Source organism: Saimiri boliviensis, chromosome 21, assembly GCF_048565385.1.
Source record: "Saimiri boliviensis isolate mSaiBol1 chromosome 21, mSaiBol1.pri, whole genome shotgun sequence".
NCBI lineage: Eukaryota > Metazoa > Chordata > Mammalia > Primates > Cebidae > Saimiri > Saimiri boliviensis.
The window spans coordinates 17,646,324-17,667,959 of NC_133469.1; the positions used below are offsets into that span (position 1 = coordinate 17,646,324).

A 21,636-nucleotide genomic window follows, 5' to 3' on the forward strand; every position below is an offset into this window, starting at 1 on the left:
CACACTCAGGAGAGGATCTAGCCCAGAGGGGCCAGCGTTCTAGATGATCACCAAGGCGGACATCTCCCCAGCTCCAGTTTGGAGCCAAAAAGTGCAGAAATAATATTGTGAAATAGACCAGAATACATATATGATTTATTTTACAGTAGGTGAGTATTGCTAAAAATCATTGAAATTTATTGTGAAGGGTTGATCGTGAGCAACAATCACAGAGGGGCTGAGGTGACCTTTGAGCTCCAGACCTCAGCTTACCAAGGGCCTCCATTTAGATTTTGTTTGTTTGTTTGAGACAGCATCTCACTGTCACCCAGTGTTCAGAATCATGTGGATTGTGCAGAGGCACAATCATGACTCACTGCAGTCTTGACCTCCCAGGCTCAAGCAATCCTCCCACCTCAGCCTCCTGAGTTGCTGAGACCACAGGCATGTGTCACCATGCCTGGCACATTTTTTGATTGTTTTATGGAGACAGTGTATTAGCCCATTCTCATGCTGCTAATAAATACATACCTGAAACTGGGTAATTTGTAAAGGAAAGGGGTTTAATGAACTCTCAGTTCCACATGGCTGGGGATCCTCACAATCATGGTGGAAGGTGAAAGAAGAGCAAAGGCATGTCTTACATGGCAGCAGGCAAGAAAGCATATGCAGGGGAACTTCCCCTTATAAAACTGTCAGATCTCATGAGACTTACTCACTATAATGAGAACAGCATGGGAAAAACCCACCTCTGTGATTCAGTTACCTCCCATTGGGTCTCTCCCATGACACATGGGGATTTTTACAATTCAGAGTGAGCTTCGGGTGGGGACGCAGAGCTAAACCATATCAGACAAGGTCTTCCTGTGTTGCCCAAGCTGATCTTGAACTCCTGGACCCAAGCAACCCTCCTGCCTTGGCCTCCCAAAGTGCTGGGATTACAGGCAGGAGCCACCATGCTTGGCCACTTAGATTTTTGACATGACCTTCAGATGAGGGTCCTGATAAGCTAGAGGCAATCCAACATGATTATTAGATAATTCAAAGCTTGTGCCTGGTTCTGGCTAGTGCTGTCTGTAGGGCTCTATAACTTCTGTTCATAAGTAAATCCTGTGACTATTTTGTGGATAATTCAGTTATCGTTACTTTATAATCTTAGGAGGTTAAATGCTTTAATTTGCTAAATGTAAGTGTTCATTTACATGAAATTTTTTTGGACCTTGTTTTGGCATTTCTCTATTTGAATATATTTCAGTTTGTGGGAGTGGTTGCAAATAAATGGAAGAATCTCATCTCCTTTCTTGACTTTGAGGAGACCCCCTCCCACAAAATTTCCTGACACCCTGGAGTGTTCTCCGACCAGAGGAGGGAGTTGTTTGTGCAGGAGGCTCACTCACCTACAAATCCTGTTTCTAAAGTCCAAATTCTTCTTGTCTGGGGACCCATAATGTCCTACTCATGGGAACAATGATGCTGCCCACAGGAGATCAAGGCCTGTGTGGGTGGATTTGAACTTATCAAAGACAGTGAATGTTTTCATGTTGATGTGTCTAGAAGAGAGCTTTGGGGACAAAAGTGCCTGCAGGTCTGTGTGTGAGAAGGGAGTGGGACAGAGCTGCTTCCTCAGCAGATGCATGTTGGACCTGCTTTTCAGGAAGTTAAGCATCTCTTAGCTTTGCAGCTGGAGTGACTCAGTCTATAGGGTTCTCAACCTCTCCCTAGACTTGACTCTCTGTGCTCATTAATACACTGATGAAGCCCAGGTTATGTTGTCTCCATTAATTTTTAAATTTTCTGCTTGTGCAGAGGAGATTTTAGCATTTCAGCATTAATTGCCCAGATACTGATTCCTAATAGGGAAGGAAAAAAATTGTTTTAGCACTCACTGAATGGAGAATTCATGAGCTGTGTTATGTTTACATGGGGGGCAGGGGAAATCAGATAGTCTTTTGTATTATTCCAATTTTGGTTCCACTTAGGCTTACTGTGACAGCTGCTTTCTTTTGTATGATCACAGATTGAATCTGGCCAAAAAACAAGTGAAGATAGTTTAACTTCATCCTTGTTGTTTTAAACAGGTTTACCCCAAAATATTGATTGAGCCTCTACTGTGTGCTAGGCACTGTTCTAGGTGCTTAGAATATATCAGTGGACAAATCAGACAATGTTCTCTCTCCCTGGGGAGCTTACATTCTATGAAAGGGAACAGAAAATGAACAATAAGCAAAAAAAATAAATTACAGTATATAGCTTATAGAAGATGGTGCATGCTATGGAAAAAAAGAACAAGTGGGATCCAAAGTACCAGAAAGTGACAGTCAGAGGGGAGACCTCACTGACAATGTGACATTGCAGGAGGACCTGAGGGAAGGGTGAGTGGGCCATGCGTATGTCTGTAGAGAGTTCCAGATGAAGGAACAGCCAGTGCAAAAGCAACAAATGCACAGGAAGTTCAATCACTGGAAATCATCTTCTTTCTTTGTTATCTAAGAAATGTGCCAGGCCTTGAATGTTTCTTATCTAATGTACCACTGTAGGAGAGTCAGGTGTTAGACTGTGAAACACTATGCCATGAAGATTAAAAAGCAATTTTATCGGGGGTGATAGAACGGTTTCATATCTTGGTAGTGGTGGTTCCATGAATGTGCTAAAATTCATAGAACTATATACCCCCAAAGTCTATTTTATTCTATGTTAACTTAAAAAATAAACATTTGGAAAAGCACTTTAGTGAATTTTATCTTGGTCTGCTCAAAGACCTGTGAAGTAGGAAGAGCAGGGTATTAGTATCCCCACTTCGCAGATGAAGAACCTATGGCTTAGATGTCACTCAGCTGGAAGAGGCAGAGGTGGATCTTAAAGTCAGATCCATGCCAAAGCTCATTCTCATATAAATACTGCTCTTCCTGCTGTGTTGCCTTCTATGCTAATCACACTGTCGGACCTTCTGGCAATGGGAAACACATTGTCTAAAAAGAAATTGGAATAATAGTAGCAGCTGTCACTAATTGTTTACCATGTGCCAGGCACTGTTCTATATTAAGTTGCAGGAACTCTATGAGGTAGTTACCCTTTTACCCATCTTGCAGATGAGAAAACTGAAGCACAAAGAGGCTAAGAAACTTTCCTGAGGCTTTGTAGATGGTAGGTAGCACAGTTGAGATTGGAACCCAAACAATCTGGTCCCAGGATCCATGAGCTTAACCTTCAACCTTACTGCGTACTGTCTACCTGTGTCCAGCACCAGAGTGCTGAGGCCATTGTGGTCCTTAGCCTGGGTTTGGGAGGGGGCTTACACTTGAAGACTTCCTTTTATGTAGTATTTGTTTTCAAAAGGGAAGTAAGGTGCAGTATTCCAGGCAGAGGAAAAAGCATACAAAGGACGTGGACTTTTGGAAGAGCATGACTCATAGGAAGAGTGGTAGAGTTTGGGATTTTTAGGCCTTTTCTATGACCAAATCATGCAAAAGAAATCTCTCCTCTTTTGCCTGTCATGGTGCCCAAAGTACCTTCATTAGAGTCATCTCATTGAATCTTAAAGACTGAGCTAAAAGATTGCTTTCAAGCCTTATACCTTATACCATTGGAAGAATCATTTTAATAGCATGATTGTATTGAAGTGCTGTAGGCTCTGGGCTGGGCATCTGGCCTGTCCTCTTCTTCAGACACCCTCTATTATGCTTACATAACCCATCTGCTATGTCCTGAGGCTTCTCTTGAGTTAGTGGCTTCAATGACAAGGTCCTGCCAAGAGAGCTGATCTTAGGGGTGAGGTATTGAGAGGAACCAGAAGTGAGGAAGAGGGATTTTAAAAGAAGTATAGGATCCAGAAACAAACCCCACCACATTTTCCATTTTCCTAGGATTGGGTCTATGTGAACACACACATTTCTATGGTTAACTATTCAATGGAATACTTCTCCTCTGAAGGAATTAAATCTGAGGGTGTTTGGTTAAGTACTTTGGGGCCCAGACTGAGGGGCCTCTATGTGTTCACAGAGTCTCTAAGCATTAATGACTCTCAGTGATGGTTGAATAATAATTCTGCATCTTGATGATATTATAAAGATGATGTTTTGTTACGATTATTTGTATATTCATTCATTATTTCAAAAGCACAAAGGACATGGACTTTGGTGCATTTTTTCATTTGATCTTCCCGATAGCTTCATGTGGATTGTTAAGAATAAACAATGGGGTTGGGCATGGTGGCTCACACCTACAATCTAAGCACTTGAACCCAGGAGTTGAAGACCAGCCTGGGAAACTTGGTGAAACCCCTCCTCTACAAAAAATATAAACATTAGCCGGGCGTAGTGGCACATGCCTATAGTCCCAGCTTCTTGGGGGGCTGAGGCAGGAGAATGCCTTGAGGCCAGAAGGCAGAGATTGCAGTGAGCCAACATGCACCACTGCCCTCCAGCCTCGACCCAGTCTCAAAAACAAAATCCAAACCAAAAACAACAACAAAATCAATTGTAATAAATAAATAATGGGAGTACTTAGTATGTGTAGTGCCTGACATGTCAGCCATTGCACTGTGTTACATCTGTCCTCTCATTCAGTGTTCACATCAATTTGTAAAGTAGGCATTATTTTTTATCCCTGCTTTAGAAATGAGGAAACCAAGGCACAGAGGTTGAGTAAGCCACCCCAGCTCTCACAGCTATTACATTAATAAGTGGCAGAGCTGGGATTGGAACCAGAGTCTGTCTGCCTTTGAAACCTGTGCTCTCAGCTACTGAGTTTCATGGCCTCTGTAGGTATCCAAGCAGTGAAGGAAAAGGGGAATACGGTGCAGTATTCCAGGCAGAGGAAAAAGCATACAAAAGGCATGGACTTTTGGAAGAGCATGACTCTTTGGAAGAGTTTCATCTTGCATGGCCAAAGTAGCAAGGAAAGAAGATGGCAGTGATGAAACCCTGAAGGTCTTTCTGGGTTAGGGTGTGTCCTTTTTCCTAGGAGTATGTGGAAAGCCATGAGGGGGCTTCCTCTAGTTAAGGCTGTAGTTTAGAAAGCTCTCCTCTCTTCTCTGTGGAAAGTTGATTGAATGATTGAGCTTAGAGGGAGGGAGCTGATTAGGAGGCTGTTGTAATAGGCAAGGGGAGAGAGCTTTAGCACCACATGAACCAAGACTATGGTAGGAATGATGGACAGGAGGGGATGATGCTGAAGATGTTTGTGGAGACAGAGTTGACAGACTTGGAGACTGGACTGAAACTCGCCAGGGTTAAGGAGGAGCAAAGTGTGAGACCTCAGTGAGTGGATGGGTCATAGGGTTTCAGAAGTGGGGAACCCAGGTACATAAACTCATCTGAGGGTGAGCAGGGAAATGAGTTTGGGATGTCTATGAGGCACCCAAGCAGACAGGTCCACTCTTGTCCAGACTCATCAGGGGCTCATCTCTTCTCAAAGTAGCTGTTGCTGCTGTGGGTCGGCTCTCATTCTTCCTGTTTTGATGCAAAACCTGTCCTTATGATTTTCACCTTACTTCTGGCTCTGGCGTCACCACCAAGTATGGAAAGTCTTTCAACCTTTCTTTAACCTTTCCCAATGAAGTTTTTCTTCATGCCACAGCTTCCAATAAGTAAGCTTGCAAAGTTGCCTTATAAAGTCTCTTTTTCCTGTCTGGTTTGGTCACTCCTGCCCTCTAGTGGCTAATGCTAGGGCAGCTGGGTACCCAGTGTGCTTGCTGGTATCCCAGCCTGTCTTCCTGCCCTTCTTTTCCTAGGCCTTCACCAGAATCCCTCTCATCTGCATCTTGTCTTGCCATCAGATTAAGTTTGGCATTGAAGTGATACTCTGTGTCCTGTCCTAATGATTCAAGAGGAAAAGACCTTGAAAATTACATAATCCAGCTCCCCACTTTCACACCTGTGGACCAAAATGACTACAATAGCCTTCTAACCTGTCTGGCTCCTTTCATAGACACATCCTCTAGGTCTATTTCCACACAGTGGTCATGTAGGCCAGATATCCCTGTTGTCTATAACCTCTAATGGTGTAATTTCAGGATTGGCTTCAAATCAAAATTGATTTCAACATGACCCTTCATGATCTGACCCCTCTCTGCTTTTCTAAACATTATCTTATAAGAATTTTGTTCTAACTTCCTGATGGAGCTGGCCATCCTTCTGTTCTTAAAATGTGCTTTGCTTTTTCCTACCTCATTGCCTTTGCATATACACTTCTCTCTCCCCATCCTTTATGTTTCAGCCTAAAGATCACTCCTGAAAGAAGTGAAATTGTCTCTGTTTGCTGATGACATGATCTTATATATAGAAAATGATAAAGATTCTACCAAAAAAAAACTGTTAGAGCTGATAGTCAAATTCAGTGAAGTTGTAGGGTACAAAAGGAACACATAAAAATTACTAGCATTTTTTTTTACACTAACAACAAACTATGTGCAAAGGAACTTAAAGAATCAGTTTCACTCACAATAGCACCCAAAAATGAAATGCTTAGGAGTAAATTTAACCAAGGAGGTGAAAGACTTTTATACTGGAAATTGTAAAACATTTATGAAAGAAATTGTAGGTGACACAAATAAGTGGAAAGGTATCCTGTGTTCATGGATTAGAAGAATTATATGCCCATACTACCCAAAATCATCTGCAGATTCAGTGCAATCCCTATCAAAATTCCAATGTTATTCTTCTTGGAAATAAAAAAAAATCCTAAAATTTGTATAGAATCACAAAAGACTCTGAATAGTCAAAGCAATCTTGAGCAGAAAGAAAGCTGGACACATTTGTAATCTGTTACAAGGCTATAGTAATCAAACAACATAGCCAGGTGCTGTGGCTCACGCCTGTAATCCCAGTACTTTGGGAGGCTGAGGTGGGCAAATCACGAGTTTAGGAGTTTGAGCCCAGCCTGGTCATCATGGCGAAATCCCCGTCTCTACTAAAAATACAAAAAATTAACAGGGTGTGGTGATTGACAACTGTGGTCGAAGCTACTCGGGAGGCTGAGGCAGGAGAATTGCTTGAACCCAGGAAGCAGAGGTTGCAGTGAGCCGAGATTGCACCACTGCACTCTCCAGCCCAGGTGACAGAGTGAGACTCCGTCTCAAAAAGAAAAAAAACAAACAATAAAAGACACAAAAAAAGGACATAATGATCGATAGAACAGCATAGAGATCCCAGAAATAAACTCACACAGTTACAATCAATTGAAATTTGACAAAGGTGACAAGAATACACAATGGAGACAAGACAGTCTCTTCATAAGTGATGTTGAGAAAATTGGATATTCACAGGCAGAGGAGTGAAATTGGACCCTTATCTCACTTCGTATTAAAACAAACCTCAAAATGGATTAAAAACTTAAATATAAGACCTGAAACTATAAAACTACTAAAAGAAAACAAAGGGGGAAAATTCCATGACATTGGTCTGGGCAATTATTTCTTGGACATTGTCCAAGTGTCTCCAAAAGCACAGGCAACAAAAGCAAAAATAAATGGAATTGCATCAAACTAAAAAGCTTCTGCACAGCAAGAATCAATTAACAAAGATGCAGCCCACAGACTGGGAGAAAATATTTGCAAACCATACATCTGATAAGGGGCTAATAGCCAAAATATATAAGGAATTTGGACAACTCTGTAACAAGAAAACAAATAATTCAATCAAATAATGGCAAGGAAACTGAATAGACATTTCTCAGAAGAAGACATACAAGTGGCTAACAGTTATGTGAAAAAAATGCTCATTATTACTAATCATCAGGGAAGTACAAATTAAAACCATAATGAGGTCTTACCTCACACCTGTTAGAATAGTTATTATCAAAAAAGATGTCAGATACCAGTGTTGGAGAGTGTGGAGAAAAGGGAAATCTTGTGTACCATGGGTGGGAATGTAAATTAATACGGCCATTATGGAAAACGGTATGGAGGTTCCTCAGAAAACTAAAAATAGAACTACCATATGATCCAGCAATCCCACTTCTGGGTATGTATCCAAGGAAATTGAAGTCAATGTATCAGAGATATCTGCACTCCTATGTTCACTGCAGCATTATACCCAGTAGCTAAGATGTAGAACCAACCTAGGTGCCCATCATCAGATGATTGGATAAAGCAAATGTGGTATATATACACACAATGGAATACTACTCAGCCTTAAAAGGAGAGCGGGCGGGTTGGGCTCATGCTTGTAATCCCAGCACTCTGTGGACCAAAGCAGGAGAATTGCTTGAGGCTAGGAGCTCAAGACCAGCCTAGGCAACATAGTAAGACCCTCCCCCCACCAAATTTTTTTTTAAAAACAGCTGAACATCATAGTACACATCTGTAGTCCCAGCTTCTCTGGAGACTGAGGTGGGAGGGTCAGTTAAGCCTGGGAGGTTGAGGCTGCAGTGAGCCATGATCATACCACTACACTCCAGCCTGGGCAACAGAGTGAGACCCTATCTCAAACAAACAAACAAACAAAAGGAAGGGAAAATTATTATATTTGCTACAACGTAGATGAACTTGAAGAACAGTATGATAAGTGAGATAAGCCAAGGACAGAAAGACAAATACCACATAATCTCACTTATATGTGGCATCTAAAACCGTTGACCTCATAGAAGTTGAGAGTGGAATAGTGGTTGCCTGAGGCTGGAGAGGTGGCTGAATAGCAAAAAGGGACATACTGGTCAAAGAATACAAAGTTTCAATTATGAGAGAGAAACTCCTGTGATCTTTTGCGCAAAACAGTGACTTCACAGTCACTGTAATGCATTGTAAATAATGAATTGTATATTTCAAAATTGCTAAAAGAGTAGATTTTAAATGTTTTTTTTTTTTCACAGAAAATGATAAGTATGTGAGGTGATAGATTTGTTAATCAGCTTGACTTAATCATTCCACTATGTAAGCATAGCAAAACATCACAGAAATAGATACAATTATTGCTTGTCAATTAAAAATGAAATTTTTAAAAGTAACCTTCTCAGAGAGGCCTTCCCTAACCATCCTATCTGAAGAAGCCCTGCCCCAAAGTGAATTTCAATGACCATACTCTGTGTATTCCTTCCTGCATTTACCCCAAACCATAAATATTTGTTTGCATTTTCATAATTGGCCTCCTTTTGCCAGACTGTAAGCTCCAGTGGAGACTGTAGTGGGAAGAAGTTACCGGGGAAGCCATTGACTAACATTGGAGTAGGTCAAAAGATTATGAGAGGTGATTCTTCTCAAAGTCAGGGAGTTCCTACCAATGGAAGGTTGACCAGAGTTCCTGAAGTAGGAATTGTTAAATAAACTCTTTGGTCCCTTGACCACTAATATTTTGTTAACTTTTCCATCTGGTATTTGAAAAATGGAAGAGGCTCAGTTCCAGTAATGACTCAGTAGCTTGTGTTGGGCTAAACATTTCCCAGATGATAATGATAAACTTTGGACAAAATATTTCAAATGATTTGAGGTTGCTGGAAAAAAACAAAAAATAGAATGTGGACAGGATTTGATCCTTGAAAGAAGGAAGCCACACCCACTTAGTGAAATACGCATTTAGGTGGCTGTTCCCAGGCCACCTGGCATGGGGCAGCTGGAACTAAAGTGGAGAATTGCAGCTTTGCTGGTTTGACAGATCAGTGGGCAGAGAATAAGCTCACAGTATGGCTGGATAATGAAGACATCTAAAGAGATGTCCCAGGTCCACGTGCCCAGTAAGATCAGCTGACGCCTCTGTTGAACGTATGGTAATTCAGTATGTCTCTCAGCCCAAATCTTTTCGTTCTTGCCCACAGCTGTTGAGCATGAATGGAAGCACTGCCTGATAAACTTCCTGTTTACAAGTTACCATGGGAGTGTCAGCTACCTGGGGAATTGGACTTGAAAACAATCTAAGTAATATTTGTAGAGCATTACACCCAACAACTGCAAAATATGCATTCTTTCCAAGTGCATCTGGAACATTGATTGAGATAGACTGTATTGAATTATAGAATTAATCTTAATGAATGGCAAAGGCTTAAAACCTTATAGACTATTTTCACTTATCCCAAATGAATTATATTAAAAGCATTAACAAGACAATATCTAAAGAGCACTGAAATTTGAAAATTAAATGCATGTTTTAGTAATACATGGGTCAAAAAATTATAAGGGATATAGGAATAATTTGAAGTGAATGATAATGAAAATACAACATGTTAAAATTTCTGGGAGGGAAGCACATTGCTTTAAATACTTATATTGGGGAAGTAAAGGGTTTAGAATTAATTACCTGTGTTTCCAGCTTAAGACTCTAGAAAACACACAGCAAATTAAACTTAAAAGTAAAGAGAAGAAAGGAAGCAATAAAAAACAGAAAGAAGTGAAATAGAAAACAGACAACAGAGAAAATTGAAAAGGCTGCAAGTTGGTTCTTTACAAGAGTAATAAAATTTATAAATTCTTAGCAACATGAATCAGTCAAAAAGAGAAAAAGCAAATTACCCGTATCAAGAGGAATCATAAGATCCTACAAGATGAAATGGACAACATACTTGAAATCACATATTGTCAAAATTAAGATAAAAAGAAACACAAAACGTGAATAGCTTTATAAAGGAGATTGAATTCATTATTGAAGACTTTCCCACAAAGAAAAACCAATCCCAGATGGTTTCACTGTTGAATTCTGCCAATAATTTAAGGGGAAAAAAAAACAATGTTACACAGACTCTTTCATAAAATAGAAAAGGAGGGAATACTTCCCAACCTATTTTGTGAGGTTAACATTACCTTGATACCAAAACCTGGCAAAGACATTGTCAAAAAGTAAAACTACAGACCAATGTTTTTGTCATGGACATAGACACAAAAATCCTTAGCAAAATATTATCAGATTGAATCTACCAATATATAAAAAGGGTAACACACTATGATCAAGTATAGTTTATGTAATTTGCTACATTGTTAAGCAAATAAATGGTTTCAAAAACATATAATCCTCTCAATAGATTTAGCAAATCACTTGGCAAATTCAACTTCCATTCATGATACGAACTCACATCCAAATAATAATAGAAAGGAACTGCCTGAATCTAATAAAGTGAATTTACCAAAAATCTACAGTTAACACCACATTAATGGTGAGATACTGAACATTTCCCCCCTAAGATTAGGAACAAGGTAAGGTGCATGTTTTCATGATTTCTATTCAGTATTGGAGGTCCTAGCTGGGACAATCAGATAAAGGAAATTAGTAAGAGGCATTCAGATTATAAAGAAGTAAAAGTCTATTTCTAGATGGCATGATTATTTAAATGGAAAGCATTAAGGAATCTATAAACAACTAGTAGAAACAATACTTGAATTTAGCATGTCAATATATTGAACATAATATTTTACTAGCAGCAAATAAATGGAAAGTGAAATTTAGAAGTGTTAAAAACATGCCAAAAAAATTGGAATAGATTTAGCAAAATATATGCAAGATCTCCATATTAGAAATCACAAAAAAATTTCTGAATGGAGGGGTCTACTGTGTTCATAAAGTAGAAAACCCAATATTTTTCAGCAATAATTCTACTCAGTCTATGCAATCTTGAACAATATCCGCACAGACTTTTTCATAAAAGTTGATTTTAAAATGTATATGAAAATAGGATCATAAGATCTAGGATACCTAAGACAATCTTGAGGCAGAAAATTTAAGTTGGAGGACTCACTTTACTTGAATTTAAAACTTTCCTGGAAAGCCACAGCAATCAAGAAACATAAGAATAGATAGATTAATGGAGCATACTGAACAGTCCAGAAGTAGACCCGTGAGTGTACAGCCAATAGGTGCCAACAAGGCCAGCAAAGCAATTCAGTGGGAGAAAAAATACTTTCATAAATGGTGCTGTAACTTGGATAAATGAGCAGAGGTGAAAATGAACTTCATACCACTCAAAAATCAAGCTTAGATGAATCCCTGACCTAAATAGAAAAGCTAGAACTATAATGCTTCTATAAGACACTATAGAACAGTATGATTGCCATCTTGGGGTTGCAGAGATTTTTAAGAACAGACACAGAAACACTAACCATAAATGAAAAATTTGATAAATTAGGTTTCATAAAATAAAAGTTTCTGTTTAACAAAACATGTATAATTTATTATACATATGCAGATATGTATAATAGATTTTATATATGTATATAGAAGTATATGTTTATATTTACGTATGTGTGTGTGTGTGTGTGTGTGTGTGTGTGTCTAGATACATATATATGAAATGATATGTAAAGTATTCCCAATACTCAAAATATGGAAGTGTGGTCTCATCCTACGGTATATATATTTTTTATTATTGGGTTGCTTTTATCTCAAACAATTCACTTTTTTAAGAGTTGTTTTATTCTGCTATGCTCTGCTCACGAAGAAAATGAAGCAGCAAGCCACAGAATGGTAGAAAATGTTTACAATATATGTATCTGATAAAGGACTTGTATCTAGAATATGTAAAGAACTCGTACAAATCAAAAATAAAAAGATAACCCACCTTTTAGAAATGGGCCAAAGATTTGAATAGGTACTCCACAAAAGATGATATGTTACTGGCCAGTAAACCCATGAAACTTGTTCAGTCTCATTAAGTATCAGACAAAATAAATTTAAAACACAATATGGTGCTATGTTACATGTACTAGAATGGGTAAGATGAAAAAGACTGATAACAACCAAATGTCAGAAAGGATGTAGAGCAGTGTGAACTCTGGAATGTGCAAAATCAAGCAACCACTATGGGAAACTTTTTGGCAGTTTCTTATCAAGTTAGACCTACACTTACCCCATGACCCAACAAATTAACTCCTAGATATTTTACCAAAGAAAAGATCTATTTCTCAATCTATCAATGAATCTATCTATTGATCCATCCATCCATCCACCCATCCATCCATCTATCTGTCTATCTCCACGAAGAGATTTAAATAAAAATTTCTTTTTCATTTTTATTTTTTTGAGACAGATTCTCACTCGTCACCAGGTGCCAGGCTGGAGTGCAATGGCGCGACCTCGGCTCATTGCAACTTCCTGGGTTCAAGCAATTCTCCTGCCTCAGCCTCCCCAGTAGCTGGGACTATAGGTGTGTGCCACCACGCCCAGCTAATTTTTTTGTATTTTTAGTAGAGATGGGGTTTCACCATGTTGGCCAGGATGGTCTCGATCTCTTGACCTCATGATCCTGCCTGAAAACTGGAAACATTTCACATTTCTTGTTCTTCTTATGTCTCTCTCTTTCTTTCTTTCTTCTGTCTGTGTTTCTATCTTTCTCTCTCTCTTTCTCTCTCTCTTTCTTTTCTTTTACTCTTCCTCCTCTTTTTTTGGATAATGTCTTAGTCTGTCACCCAGGCTGGACTGCAGTGGCATGATCTTGGGTCACTACAACCTTTATCTCCTGGGCTCAAGTGATTCTTGTGCCACAGCCTCTCAAATATCTGGTTATACAGGCACATACCACCACACCCAGCTTTTTTTTTTTTTTTTTAATTTTTATCTTTAGTACAGAGGGGTTTTCGCCATGTTGGCCCAGCTGGTCTCAGAATCCTATCATTAAGTGATACATCCACCTCAGCTTCCCAAAGTGCTAGGGTTACAGGTGTGAGCCACCATGCTTGACCTCAGATTTTCATCAACAGGAGACTGGAGTGGCAATTTGTGGTTTACCCATTTTACTGGAAGTAAAATGATATTCAGTGATTTTAAAAATAGAATGACTGCTGATATATACAACATATTGCATCTCAGAACCATTGAGGGAAGAAGTTATTAACAAAAGCATAATATGTTTGATTACATTTATATGAAGTTCAAGAACAGGTAAAATTAATAAATGTGACATGCATCAGAAGTGTATTTGCCTGTTGGGGGTGTGGATGGACTAGAAGGGGCACAAAGGAACTTTCTGAGGTAATATGCATTCTAGGAATATAATAAACATTATACCAATATATACATTTAGCAAAACTCAAAGAAGTGTATACCTAAGAATTGCGCATTTCAATCTTAAGTAAATTTTACTACAGTAAAAATACTGGCTGGGCGCAATAGCTTACACCTGTGATCCCAGCACTTTGGAAGGCTGAAGCAGGGGGATCATTTGAGGCCAGGAGTTTGAGACCAGCCTGGCCAACATGGTGAAACCTCATCTCTACTAAAAATTCAATAATTAGCTGGTTGTTGTGGTGGGTGCCTGTAATCCCAGCTACTTGGGAGGCTGTGGCAGGAGAGTCACGGAATCTGGAAGGTGGAGGTTGCAGTGAGCCAAGATCATGCCACTGCATTCCATCCTGGGTGACAAAGTGAGACTCTTGTCTAAAAAAAAAAAAAAAATACATTGTATATAATAATCATAACAAAAATATAAAGTCCAATTCCATGGTTTAGTCATTGTTCTCAATGAGATATTTTGATCTCAAATGAACTGTTTGGCTTTTTAAACTTGTTACTCTGTTTAGAAAAGCAATAGATGTATATATTGTCTGCTTGTGCTCCTGTAACAAAATACTATAGGCTGGGTGAGTTAAACAACAGATGCTTATTTCTCACATTTCTGGAGGCTGGGAAGTCCAAGGTCAGGGTGTCTGTTTTCCTGGCTCTCATGAGGGCCCTCTCCTGGCTTGTAGATGGCAGCCTTTTACCTTTGCTTTCACATGGTGCAGGGAAAGCAAGCTCTGTGGCATCGTTTCTTATGAGGGCTGTACTTCCATCATGGGGGCCACACCCTAATGACCTCACTAACCATAATTACCTCCCAAAGGGCTCATTTCCAAAGCATCAACATTATCTTCAACATATAAATTTGGTGAGGTGGGTGGCATGCCAGTCCATAGTAATATGCATTCTAGAAAATTTGAAAAATCTAAGTGGAAAGGAAAAGAAAAAATGGCATGTAGTTCTGTTACCAAAATATAATCACTGTTAACATTTTGCTTTCTTTTATTTCCAAAGTTTTTTTCTTTCAGCTTGTACATCTTTGTAGTCACTTGGTTCCTATAATTTTGAATCATTATCTTTTAAATTTATCATTAGAACACAAAATCGTTTCTGTTACTAAAATCCCTTCTTCAGGACACCTTTAAAAATAGCCACAAAAGGTTCATTGAGTAACTGCTGTAGTTGACTTATTTATTAAACTGTGGTTGAATGTTGAGATACTTCCCAGTATTTTGCCAGTGTAAATAATATGTGATAAACATATTTGTGCATGAAGCTTTTTCTGTAACTTAGAGTCTGTCTTTGGGATAGAATTCCAGAAAATGGAAATTGTAGGTTAAAAAGCTATCCTCTGAATACATGTTGCCAAATTCCTTTCCAGAAGGATGTCCTAATTTATGTTGCCACCTGCAGTAGGGCAGGAAAGTGCTGTATCTGTTTGCTGTTAAGGAGGGTGGAGGTCATTTCCACTTATGTATTTATTGGCTTATTTCCAGCAGGTAAATAAAGGCAGCTAAAGCTGACTGCTGGTTGTGCAAAATCCCCCTGGCTCTTCTGGCTAAAGTCCTACCACTCCCTGTACCTGGCAGCCTGTCTTCTGGGCCTCACCTACACACGTCTGGGTAGGAGCCAGTTGTCTCCATCCATCCACAGCCATGAATTTCCTCCGTCGACGTCTCTCTGACAGCAGCTTCGTGGCCAACCTGCCTAATGGCTACATGACGGACCTGCAACGCCCAGATAGCTCGACCAGCTCACCTGCTTCCCCAGCCATGGAGAGGAGGCATCCCCAGCCCCTGGCTGCCTCCTTCTCCTCTCCAGGATCCAGCATTTTTAGCTCCCTCTCCAGTGCCATGAAGCAGGCCCCTCAGGCTTCCTCAGGGCTAATGGAGCCTCCAGGTCTCTCCACGCCTGTTGTTCAAAGACCCAGGATCCTGTTGGTGATTGACGATGCCCATACAGACTGGTAAGCAGGAATTTGCAAATGCTACCGCCTTCTGGGACAAGAGAGGAGTGGGGATTATCTCATCTCTTGGGGAAATAGAAGGGGAGAGCTATGAGAGGCTCAGGTGCTCTCAGAACCTGGCTGGAGAGAAGGAAACTAACACATACTAAGTAGCTGCTGCATGCTAGGCTCACAGCACCTACTTTGTGCCACATTCTCTTCTAAGGGCTTTATATTTTCGAGTCCACAGTCCTTCACCTGCAAATACCAAATCCAATACACTCTGGAAACTAGAAAATATTTTGCAATTCTTTTGGTAGCAAAGCCTAATCTGCAGGAAAGCTAGGCTGTAATTATACTAAGTGTGTTTGTTCATTTGATTTGCTGCAAGCATCTGAATGCATTTGATATGGAGTACAGTTCAGAGCCCACTGGAAGTGTTATAAAAAATATGACATATTCACCATATTACCTTCCTAACAATGGAGAACTTTTAAAATCTGAACTACATCTAGGGGTACTTGCCAGATTAACCTTTCAGCCTCAGCCACCTTCCTCCCATAGAATGAGATTATTGTGAGGATAAAAGAAAGCAATACAAGTCCACAGTCCTTATGCCAAGCCCTTGGGATCAGAGTGCCTGAGTGTGCATCATAGCTCTTCCAGGTACTGGCAGTCTGGCTCCAGAGCCTGTCTTCTGAACACCAAAGGTGGGCAGACATGACCACTGTCAACCTCTTCTCAGGCAGTGCCCCCTAGCTGGTAAGCTTCCCAGGAGCAGAGACCTGACGCTTGTGTCAAGATCACTGCAGCAGTCATTTACCAGGTAGTTTACTGAGCACTGATTAGGTGCCAGGCATAGCTGAGATGTATGGGTATAGTAGGAAACAGGCTCCTGCTTATGTGGAGCTGCATTTGGAGACTTAGTCCCTATCCCAGCTGTTTGGTACTCAGAGGTGGTAAATGTTATCAGTCTAGGTGGAGACACAGAAATTGCAGTTCAGTGGGTGAGCCCAACTGTGGAGACAGGGAAGCATTGCATCCAGCGCAGAGGAATACATGGATGGGAACCAGAAAAGTCTGACAATGGACTCATGGATGGCCTTTGGGGATGGAGAACAGGGTTGCATGTGCATGTCTTCACATAGTAGATGTATTAGTAAATATATTCACCATATTACCTTCCTAACAATGGAGAACTTTTAAAATCTGAACTACATCTGGGGGTACTTGCCAGATTAACCTTTCATCCTCAGCCACCTTCCTCCCTAAAATGAGATTATTGTGAGGATAAAAGAAAGCAATACAAGTCCACAGTCCTTATGCCACATAGTAGATGTATTAGTCCGTTCTCATACTGCTTGAAGAACTGCCTGAGACTGGGTAATTTATAAAGGAAAGAGGTTTAATTGACTTACAGTTCCACGTGACTGGGGAGGCCTCAGGAAACTTACAGTCATGGTGAAAGGCGCCTCTTCACCAGGTGACGGAAGAGAGAATGAATGAGTGCCAAGTGAAGGGGGAATCCCCTTATATAAAACCCATCAGCTCTTGTGAGAACTCACTCACTACCATGAGAACACCAGCATGGTGTTAACTACCACCAGGATTCAATTACCTCCCTTTGTGTCCCTCCCATGATGTGGGGATTATGGGAACTACAATTCCAGATGAAATTTGGGTGAGTATACAGCCAAACCATATCATCCCATGCCTGGCCCCTCCCAAATCTCACATTTCAAAACACAATCATGCCATTCCAACAGTTTCCCAAAGTCTTAACTCATTCCAGCATTAACCCAAGTCCAAAGTCTCATCTGAAACTAGGCAAATCCCTTTCTCTTAGAAGCTTATCAAATTAAAAGCAAGTTAGTTACTTCCTAGACCCAATGGAGGTATAGGCATTGGGTAAATACACACATTCCAAATGGGAGAAATTGGCCAAAACATGCAAGTCCAAAATCCAGTGAGGCAGTAATTAAATTTTAAAGCTCTGAAATAATCTCCTTTGACTCCATGTCTCATATCCAGGTAACACTGATGCAAGAGGTGGACTCCCATGGCCTTGGATAGCTCTACCCCTATAGCTTTGCAGAGTACAGCCCCCCTCCCAGCTGCTTTCATAGGCTGGCATTGAGCGTCTGCGCCTTTTCCAGGCTCACAGTGTGAGCTGGCAATGGATCTACCATTCTGGGGTCTGGAGGACGCTGGGCCCTCTTCTCACAGTTCCACTAGGCAGTGCCCCAGTAGGGAATCTGTGTGGGGGCTCCAACCTCATATTTCCCTTCTCCACTGCCCTAGCAGAGGTTCTCTATGAGTGCCCCACTCCTGCAGCAAACTCCTGCCTGGACACCCAAGTGTTTCCATACATCCTCTGAATTCTAGGTGGAGGTTCCCAAACCTGAATACTGACTTTTGTGCATCTGCAGGGCCAACACTATGTGAAAGCTGCCAAGGCTTGGGGCTTGCACCCTCTGAAGCAACAGCCTCAGCTATACCTTGGCCTCTTTAAGCCACAGATAAAGTGACTGGGACACAGGGAACCAAGTCCTGAGACTGCACAAAGGAGGGGGGCCCTGGACCCAGCCCATGAAACCATTCTTCCCTCCCAGGCCTCCTGGTATGTGATGGGAGGGGCTATCCCCAAGATCTCTGACTTGCCCTAGAGACATTTTCCCTTTTGTGTTGGTGATAAACATTCAGCTCCTTGTTGCTTATGCAAATTTCTGCAGTGGGCTTGAACTTCTCTCCAGCAAATGGATTTTTCTTTTCTATCACATTGTCAGGCTGCAAAGTTATCAAATTTTTATGCTCTGCTTCCTCTTGAATACTTTGCTGTGTAGAAATTTCTTCTGCCAGATACCCTAAGTCATCTCTCTCAGTTCAAAGTTCCACAAATCCCTAGGGCAGGGGCAAATCCTGCTAGTTTGTTTGCGTGGCAAGAGTGACCTTTACTCCAGTTCCCAACAAGTTTTTAATCTCCATATGAGACCACCTCAACCTGGACTTCATTGTCCATATCACTATCAGCATTTTGGTAAAAACCATTCAACAAGTCTCTAGGAAGTTTCAAACTTTCCCACACCTTCCTGTCTTCTGAGTCCTCCAAGCCTCCAGGAAGTTCCAAACTTTCCCACATTTTCCTGTCTTCTTCAGAGCCCTCCAAACTGTTCCAACCTCTGCCTGTCACCCAGTTCCAAAGTTGCTTCCACATTTTTGGGTATCTTTACAGAAGCATTTCACTCTCTGGGGTACCAATTTACTGTATTAGTCCATTGTCACACTGCTATAAAGAACTACCTGAGAGTGGGTAATTTATAAAGAAAAGAGGTTTAATTGACTCACAGTTCAGCATGGCTGGGGACGTCTCAGGAAACTTACAATCATGGTGGAAGGTAGCAGGAGAGAGAATGAAAGAGTGCTGAGCGAAGAGGGAAGACCCTTATAAAGCCATCAGCTCTTGTGAGAACTCACTACCACAAGAACAGCAGCGTGGGGGTAACTGCCCCCATAATTCAATTACCCCCCACCGGGTCCCTCCCACAACACATGGAGATTATGGAAACTACAATTCAAGATGAGATTTGGGTGGTTACACAGTCAAACCATGTCAGTAGGCACCAAGTAACTATGTATTAACTGAATAAATGAATGCATCCCATTCACTAAGCATACCAGATGCTCTGTTAGTCTAATGTGCATGTATACACGCACATTCACTCCTTAAGACATTAACTTAGGTTGGGAATGATTAAACCTATGCTTTGCTATTCATAGTTTTTAATGTATACTCGATATACAGTCAACACAAGTATGTTCAGCCTATTCAGACGTCAGTCTTCACTTACCTGCTCAGAAATTGCCTCTTCTTAACTAGAGTGGTCATGTGAATCACCTCTGTTCTGTTCTGATGCAGTGTGAGTCATCTTAGGTGTTGCTGCTTGCTTAAAGGCATTTATTATGAAACTTTGTTTATCTCTGCTTATGCGTTTATGTGAAGCATCACTGTTAGCCTCTGGGCTTAGGGGTTGATGTCTGCCAGGGTGTTGCTTCCGGGCCCTCTTCCTGAACAATGCCCACCCGCCTATAGTCAGAATGCCTGCATGGTTCTTGAAGTTTTCTATTTCTCTTCAACCCAACATTTGACCTTGATTTTGAGTGTTCTCTGCTGGCTGTGTTATCCCTGGCTCAGCAATTTTCAGAGAAGTTACGTCTTTGCATGGAGGTTGAGCTTAAATGGCAGTATGGTGTAATGATTAAGAATACAGGTGTCAGAGCTAGGTTATCTGGGTTCAAATTCCATCTCTACCCTGAGGTAACTCTATGACTTTTGTAAGTTACTGCACCTAAATGGGAACAATAATAGTACCTATGTCATAGAGTTAATATAGTAAGTAAGTAGGCTTAAGATCTGAGTTAGTATAACAGTGCATAGGGTGGACTTTCAAGATGGCCGCCTAAGAACAGCTCAGGACTTCAGCTCCCAGTGAAAGTGCAGAGGGTGAGTGGACGCCGCATTTCCAGACGAACTCTTATTGCCCACAGACCAGGAGATACCCAGGCAGAGGGGTCGCCAGCGTCGCAGTCCCAGCCGGTGCGGCTGTTTTGGCCCCCGCGGGGCTGATTCCGCCCGCGCGGCTGCTGTGACCACTCCCTGTTGCTGCCATTCTCCGTACAAAAGCCACTGGTCTGGGAGCCCTCTTAGCTGGCGAGCAGAGCCTTGAGACGGCAGAATAGCCCATTCATCTGAAATAGCGAGCCAGGCCAGGAGATTCCTAGGCAAAAAATCCGCCAGGAGCCGGCGCCGCGGTTCGAGCCGACTCCGTGAGTCGCAGCACGGGAGATCCCGGCGCCTTTTCAACAAGCGACCGGAACGCGGGGTCGTTCAACTTAAAAGAAAAGACTCTGAGTCAGGGAGCCAGGTGATCAGGCTCGGTTGGTCCCACCCCTCCACCCCCAACAACAACGAAAACAAAAACAGTAACTGGAAACCCTCTGGGTTGAGCCCTTCAAACCAAGCACAGCTGAACCGGGAGGGTCCGGCTCCGTGGGGGAGGGGCTTCCGCCATTACTGAGACTCTCCACCGCTACGGAGGCAGGCTGCCGTTGCCGAGGCAACCCGCCGTTGCCGAGGCAACCTGCCACAACAGAGAGAGTCCGCCATAACAGAGGCGGGGCCACCATTGCCCAGACAGTTCTAACTACGCCCATATAAAAAGGACTACAGGGAAGAGCTCAGGGCAGCTGGGCGGAGCCCACAGCAGCTCAGCAAAGCCCCTGCGGGCAGGCAGAGGCTAGGCTTGCTGCTAGCTGGGCGGGTCCGACCTGAAAAAAAAAAAAAAAAAATCAAAAAAGGCAGTAGTGCAACGGAAACTCATAAAGCTCCAACTCCCTGGGACAGAGACAGACAACAGGTGGATAAACCCACAAAAATGGGTAGAAACCAGCGTAAAAAGGATGAAAACTCCTGAAACCAGAACACCTCTCCTCCTAAAAGTGATCACAACTCCTCACCAGCAAGGGAACCAGACCGGATGGAGAAGGAGGGTGATGAAATGACAGAATCAGACTTCAGAAGATGGGTAGTAAGAAACTACAATGAGCTAAAAGAACATGTTCTAACCCATCGCAAAGAAAATAGGAACCTTGAAAAAAGATTGGACGAACTGCTGACGAGAATGGACAGCATAAAGAGGAGAATAAGTGAATTGATGGAGCTGAAAAACGCAACACGAGAACTTCGTGAAGCATGCACAAGCTTCAACAGCCGAATTGACCAAGCAGAAGAAAGGATATCAGAGG

At 41.6% G+C, this 21,636-nt stretch overlaps 1 protein-coding gene across 6 annotated transcripts in view; it reads left to right on the forward strand.

Annotated features, from left to right (window-relative positions):
- The window catches only part of SYN3 (synapsin III), a 509,993-nt gene that overhangs the window by 32,098 nt on the left and 456,259 nt on the right, over positions 1–21,636 (forward strand). For 5 of the 6 annotated variants that reach the window (XM_074391364.1, XM_039463248.2, XM_074391367.1 and 2 more), the window contains exon 2: positions 15,386–15,855. In XM_074391364.1, the coding sequence (XP_074247465.1) occupies positions 15,545–15,855 (311 nt within the window). In that variant the 5' untranslated portion in view covers positions 15,386–15,544. The remainder of the gene's footprint in view (positions 1–15,385; positions 15,856–21,636) is intronic. The other variant, XM_074391366.1, reaches the window with a different exon arrangement.